This window comes from Nansenia antarctica (genome assembly GCF_963989245.1).
Source record: "Nansenia antarctica genome assembly, chromosome: 12".
In the NCBI taxonomy this organism is placed as follows: domain Eukaryota; kingdom Metazoa; phylum Chordata; class Actinopteri; order Argentiniformes; family Microstomatidae; genus Nansenia; species Nansenia antarctica.
In genome coordinates this window covers 24,030,759-24,038,258 of record NC_137682.1, presented here as the reverse complement: position 1 = coordinate 24,038,258, position 7,500 = coordinate 24,030,759, and the positions used below count along the sequence as shown (strand labels likewise).

General features: G+C 44.8%; 1 protein-coding gene across 1 annotated transcript in view; it reads left to right on the top strand.

Annotated features, from left to right (window-relative positions):
- Positions 1 to 5,129: 5,129 nt before the first annotated feature.
- Positions 5,130 to 7,500, top strand: part of myo7aa (myosin VIIAa) — a gene marked incomplete at both ends in the record, with an annotated part of 49,986 nt that continues 47,615 nt past the window's right edge. The window contains 4 exon segments of the mRNA XM_080543654.1: positions 5,130 to 5,234; positions 6,340 to 6,442; positions 6,445 to 6,452; positions 6,919 to 7,071. Of these exon segments, the coding sequence (XP_080399780.1) occupies positions 5,130 to 5,234; positions 6,340 to 6,442; positions 6,445 to 6,452; positions 6,919 to 7,071 (369 nt within the window).

Here is a 7,500-nt window from a genome sequence, read left to right as displayed (position 1 = left end):
TATAGTGTCTTGTAGCTAACACTGTCATTGCTACTGTAGGTTCTTGTGACAATAAGTTAGGGTTAGGGTTAAGGGTTTCTCGGGAGGTTATAGGTTATGGATGTTGGATGTTGGATGTTGAGATTGTCGGGTGATGTGTTGGTGTTCTGTTCTGTCACAGCTCACATTCCTCTCTGATTAGGGCCTCTGGCATTTTATCTCTCTCATTCACTGCCCATTGACAATGGAGAGGAGAGGGGGAGGGGAAACAAGGGGGGAGTGTGTGTGTGTGTGTGTGTGTGTGTGTGTGTGTGTGTGTGTGTGTGTGTGTGTGTGTGTGTGTGTGTGTGTGTGTGTGTGTGTGCGTGCGTGTGTGAACCAGCTCTAGTCAAGCAAAAGCAGAATAATGGGCAACGTACACAATGAGCACACATGTCATTTGTCCTGAGCCCCCTGACACACACAACCACACACACAACCACACACACAACCACACAACCACACACCCTGACACACACAACCACACACCCTGACACACAACCACACACACAACCACACACCCTGACACACAACCACACACCCTGACACACAACCACACACCCTGAACACACACCCACACACCCACACACCCTGCTTTGAGGGCAGCTTGGAACTAATGAATTTGAAAATGTTTAGGTGCAGGAGATGGGCACCTGCCGAATAGTAATTAGCGCTTTTCTAACAATATAGGTTTTGGGCTGGTTTTGGGTGGATTTAGTGGTTTTTAGACTGTGGTTAGGCTGGAAATTGTCAATCCGATCTGGCAACCTTGGAGCAGTATTGATTTCATTTTGGCACAAATATTCTGTATTTTTGCATTGTATTTAGTATTTGTGCATTGTATTTAGTATTTGTGCATTGTATTTAGTGTTACACATGTATTGCATTTCGATGTGTGTATTGTATTTCCTTGTGGCACCATCTGTCCTCCATAGTGGACCTCCAGTGCAGTTGTTAAATGTTTGGTTGTCGTACGGCACTTTGCAGAGTTGTTCAATGAAGCACAATGGCGAGTCACTCAATGCTTTTTTATTTTCAAGTTCATTTGATGTCAAGTGTCAACCCAATGAGCCAATCAATACCTCTCTCTGTGACCTTTGACTTGTGTTTCTATCTAAATGCAAATTAGCTTGGATCCCATTAGCCACATTTACTTTTCAATGTAACATCACATCACTCAGATGTTTCAGCCCATGTCTTTGTGTGTTATGTCCTCCTAGAGAGGTGGATCCACTCATTTCAGTAAAGCCATTGATGACCAAAAACTGAATATGACTTCATTCACATGAAATGGTCTTCAGATAACTGTGAAATAGCCCTGAGCCACAGCAGATGGAAACTACTGTTTGTTAGAGGAGGTAGAAGAGCTGTTGTGTTTGTTAGAGGAAGTACCTAAATGAGAGCCACCAGGGGGCAGGCTGGTATCTGAGGATTTGGTCCTGGGGTTAGTTTTCATTTGTCTTTGGATGTATTTGAACTATACTGTACTATATACAGTATATACTATAGAGAGAGAGAGAGAGAGAGATAGATATAGATATATAGTATATATACTGTATAGTATAGTACATATATATATATATATGTTACGGTACATGTGGGAAAACTAGGGTTAGGGTTAGGTGCTATGTCGACTTGGTACATGCTGGCATGTCTAACCCCAACCCTAATCCTAATCCTAACCCTAACCCTAACCCTAACCCTAACCCTACCCCTACCCCTAACCCTAACCCTAACCGTAGCACCCTAGCACCTAACCCTAACCCTAGTTTTCCCACATGTACCGTGTTCCCACTTGTACCGTAACATATATATATATATATATATATATATATATATATATATAATATGAAGCTTCTATTCTTGCCCATCTTACATTGACTAATGACATGTGTTGGGTTGATCATTTATGTTGAACGAGTGGAAGATGATTAGGAACACATGGGAGACGGTTAGTAGTTTGGGTTAGGGTTAGGCTACCTATGGACTGTGTGATTGGTGGTATTGACCCCAAGGGGTTCCGAATACTCTAGGATAGGCCTGTAGCCTAATCACCTGCTCTCAGCTGTGCTGTTCTTTATAGCTGGCCACATTTAGACTACCAGACATGACACACAGTTAGTACTGTTAGTGTAAGTGAACACCCCGCTCCCCAGTTTGCGTCGCTAACAACAGCACAACAGTCACAGCTCTGCCTGAATTATTTACCGGACTAGATAACGAGAACCCTGCGCCAAGGTTGCCAGATGGGATTGACAATTTCCAGCCTAACCACAGTCTAAAAACCACTAAATCCACCCAAAACCAGCCCAAAACCTATATTGTTAGAAAGGCGCTAATTACTATTAGGTGAATGAATGAATGAATGAATGAATGAATGAATGGACTTTATTTGTCATTGCTACAGTACAGGTACCAAACAACGAAATTTAGGAGGGGTGCCCATCTCCTGCCCATCTCCTGCCCCCTAAACTGTATGTCTGTTGCCAATGACCTGCACATTGTATGTAAATACTAGGGTGAGTGTTTTAACTTCACGCATTTTGTAACTTTCAGGCACTGACATTTTGATACCGCCTGAATGCTTTTATCCAGCCCAACCCGCCCAAATGGGGGTTTTCGGCCCAGTGTGCTCAAAAGTAGCCCAATTTGGCGGTAACCCGCCCCATCTGGCAACCCTGCCCCGCGCCCGTGTGGCAGTCGACTCGGACATGACGTCACCCTGTCACCTGTCACCTGTCACGCTCTCCATATCCGTCAGCAAATACCTTCCTACAGAGCTTCCACCACCTTGTTCATTCATATGGACCCTCGTCTACGGGACAGGCTGGTGTTTGTGTGGGCGGCACTACAGACCACGCCATGTTAACGTGTTTCTCCTAGGGATAGCATATGAAATGGGTTTTATACATGTTAAAGCCTAATATCTATCTATTACTGTATCTATAGTGATACTATATAGACAACCACCAACCCGCACTTCCTTAAACATTTACCAACAATTGTTGCTTTCTCTAGCACTGTTACTTAGGGCACTTACCTGCAATGACTGTGGAGTATAGTTGGTTCCTTTACTTTAGACGAATGTACTTATGGTAAGTTGCTCTGGTAAAGGGCTAAAACGTCAAATGTAAATGTTGAATTAGTGACTATGGTGACACACTACCCTTTGTGCCGTACATTTCCAGACCTCTACATACAGGGCCTTCGGAAATTAAATGAAAAATAATTTGCCATCCATCCACACACAATACCCCAGAATGACAAAGAATGACAGTGTGTAATTGATTCTAATGCCAAAACCAGACACCTTATAAAAACAAAGATATTCATCCCAAAATGACATGAACTAATTATCCTTGCATTAAGATGGATTCAGCTTATCGAGTGATTTGTTGAGGACATTTTTGTCATTTTAGCTACATTTAACAGTGTGATAGGAAAGGGTCTGAATACTTCAGGTACTTCTGTATTTCAATCTGAATCATTTACTGACATTTTAAAAAGAAACGTGTGGGGTCTGAATACTTTCCAAAGGCACTTTATCTCCATAAGCTGGATGGATGGTTCATGTCCCGCGGGGGATGGTTGACCTAACAGTAACATGGCAGTAAATGGTGTCCTAAAACGCTTGAACAACCATTCTGCCACAGCTGCCGTTTGGGATGGCCTGAAACAGGAACAATTCCGAAGCACTGGGATTCACCTCAAGCCCTAGAATCGGAATTGTGGACATCGTAGGTCTGACCAACATAATAATGATGGCCTACTGCATGTAAGAGACACCTATCTGATAAGGTATACAGATAGAAAGAGAGATGAGAGAGAGGAGAGAGAAAAGAGAGAGAGAGAAGAGATAGAGAGAGAGAGAGGAGAGAGATGAGAGAGAAAAGAGAGAGAAAGAAGAGATAGAGAGAGAGAGACAGAGAGAGAGAGAGAGACAGAGAGAGAGAGACATTTCACTGTGGTTTTATAAATAATTAAGAATTTGGTTCCTGATAGTGTGTGTGTGTGTGTGTGTGTGTGTGTGTGTGTGTGTGTGTGTGTGTGTGCGCGTGTGTGTGTCTGTGTGTGTGCCAGCTGTGTTCTGTGGTGTAAGGTTCGGCAGTCCCAGCTCTCTTTGCCAGAGGGGTATTTACTTAATTAAACAGACGTATATTCCACAGAGAGACAGTAAACCCTGTCCCTGCACCCCTCCACCCTGTCCCTGCACCCCTCCACCTCTCCTTTCCACCCCTCTCTCTCCAACCCCTCCTCACCCTTCCCGGTGTGTGTGTGTGTGTGTCACTGTTGTTGCATATAGTCAGGGGCCGGTGAACACAACATGTGCTGAGGAATGACATAGAGAGAGAGAGAGAGAACAAGAGAGAGAAAGAGAGAGGATTGAATGATGCCCGTCCATGACTGGATCAGGAAGCGGAGAGCAGACTGCCACACGGCACCAGGGGCCTAGATTCAGTTTCCTTCGGAGAAGAGGGGGAAGAAAGGAGAGAGGCGGAGGAGAGGAGAGAGCTGCCCGCATGTCTCGTTTCATCCCGTAACACTGCAGGCCTCACAGGAGACACGCGCCAGAACCTCCAGCCTCTGTTTTTTTTTTTTTTTAATCTTTATTTTCATTTCTATTTTTTTAGACCTAGGTGAGATTCGTCCTGACCTAGTCTGTTGGTCTGTCTGTGTCTGTGTCCACTGTGGACCGCAGGTGTGGATTGTACACTACTTCTGTTCTAGAGGGTCACTTCTCTAACACAACCTGGAGAGGAAATGATGTCACGTCGCCATTGGTGACAGACCAAGCGTCCGAGCAGGCTGTGTGTGTGTGTGTGTGTGTGTGTGTGTGGACTGGTGGTTTGATGGTGGGAGACATTAGGGGTGTGTGTGTGGGGTTTCCCAAATCCAAATGACAGGTCGGGGGGACTCACTGGAGAATTGCGGCTAATTCCTCTCGGAAGCAAAGCTGGAAGACTGGATCCTGAGACGCTTAGCTTCGTTCACTTTTACGGGGTCTCACGAGAAAAGTCCAAAGTCGTCAGAGAGAAGTCGGACGCGAAGACTAGGGGGGTACAGAGGAGGCCGTTCAGTGTGTGGGACCTAAACCTTTACCACAGCAGAAGATGTACAGACGTCGGGACTACGTGGAGCTGTATGAGAAAGATCAAGCGAAATGGGCCCTGATACGCAATGTCAACACTGTGTTCAAGCACTCTACCCTTCTACCGGTAGGGCTGTGTGTGTGTGTGTGTGTGTGTGTGTGCCTTATCAACCTCAGACTACTTCAGACTCTCTTCCTGTATTTTTCTCTCTATGGCGTGAGAGACTTGATGTCATTAGATGCTACGTATATATATAATCTTTGTGTGTGTGTGTGTGTGTGTGTGTGTGTGAGTGTGTGAGTGTGAGTGTGTGTGTGTGAGTGAGTATGTGTGTGTGTGTGTGTGTGTGTGTGTGTATGTTTCTGTGAAGGGGGATGGTGTCTGTGTGTGAGTGTGAGTGTGAGTGTGTGTGTGTCTGTGTGTGTGTGTGTGTGTGTGTGTGTGTGTGTGTGTGTGTGTGTCAGAGTGTGAGTGTGTGTGTGTGTGTGTGTGTGTGTGTGTGCCTTATCAACCTCAGACTACTTCAGACTCTCTTCCTGTATTTTTCTCTCTATGGCGTGAGAGACTTGATGTCATTAGATGCTACGTATATATATAATCTTTGTGTGTGTGTGTGTGTGTGTGTGTGTGAGTGTGTGAGTGTGTGTGTGTGAGTGTGTGTGTGTGTGTGTGTGTGTATGTTTCTGTGAAGGGGGATGGTGTCGTGTGTGAGTGTGAGTGTGAGTGTGTGTGTGTGTGTGTGTGTGTGTGTGTGTGTGTGTGTGTGTGTGTGTCAGAGTGTGAGTGTGTGTGTGTGTGTGTGTGTGTGTGTGTGTGTGAGAGAGTGTGAGTATAGCTTATCCTGATGTGGTTTTGAAAATGTAAGGATACTGGGTGGTGGTAGAACGCACATATCTAGGAAAAGTCATGAAAGGAGGGTCCTGAAATTTGATGGAGATAAAAACATTTATTTGACGCACAGGTCAAATGACCCCTCGCGGTTGATTAAGTGGTTCAATCTAGAACCCGCTGTGAAAACATGAAACACAACACAGGGGACAACCCGAAGAACCCTTTAAGGGTTCTAAATAGCACTTTTTTGTTTCACATTATCAACCATACCTTTCTCTCTCTCTCTCTCTCTCTCTCTCTCTCTCTCTCTCTCTCTCTCTCTCTCTCTCTCTCTCTCTCTCTCTCTCTCTCTCTCTCTCTCTCTCTCCCCCCCGATCTGTATGGTTGACTTGCGGTCCAGGGGGACTATGTCTGGTTGGACCTGAAGACGGGCCGGGAGTTTGTGGTCCCCATCGGCGCCGTGGTCAAGCTCTGTGACTCCGGTCAGATCCAGGTCCTGGACGACGAGGAAACGTGAGTGTCGAGCCGCCAACATTCTCACACATGTCATCCCCTGATAATAACCTTTAATAATCATAACCTTTATTTGTATAGCACTTTTCCTCCAAATGTTGCAGCTCAAAGTGCTTTAATCATTATATAATCATCATTTCATTATTTAGTTATTTAAAGGCAATATTAAAAAGATGGGTTTTTGGTCTTGACTTGAACATATTTGCTGAGGTTGCATCCCTAATGTAAACTGGCAGTGCATTCCACAATCTGGGTGGATAAAATGAGAATGCAGCCTCCCCAAATCTCTTCTTTTGTGTTACACGGAGAAAAACGCTGATGTTATCATCGCCAGGACACTCTTTCTGTCTAGTTTACACTCTTCCTCATGGGTTCATCTACAGTATTTAATATTCTATAATTCTATTTTATCTCTTCTCTTCCGCTAACCCCCCCCCCCACCCCTCCTCACACCCTCTCTCTCCAGGAGCACTGGATCTCCCCCCAGAATGCCACTAACATCAAGCCCATGCACCCCACCTCCATCCACGGGGTGGAGGACATGATCCGCCTGGGGGACCTCAACGAGGCGGGCATCCTCCGCAACCTCCTCATACGCTACACAGAGCACCTCATATACGTAAGTCAGAATCATAATAATTAATACGCATTCATTCCCTTTTTCCGGGCCTCAAAGACGCTGACAATATGGGAAAAACAGAAAACACAGAAACAACAAGCAACAGATAACATGAGCACATAGAACACAGAGTTAACGAACAGGGAACAGTTAACACAGCAATGTCCAGTGGTGGTGGACTACTACTACTACTACTCTACTACTACTACTACTACTACTACTACTACTACTACTACTACTACTACTACTACTACTATTACTATACACTATACTACTACACGTTTCTAGTAGTATAGTATTACAAAAAAAATGACTGCTAAAAACCTGCTTGTCTGCTACCACAAGCACTTTTTACAGTAGGTTTGTATAGAAGTACTAATGTTACGGCTACTACTACACTACTTCAACCTTCTGTACCTCGTGTGTGCT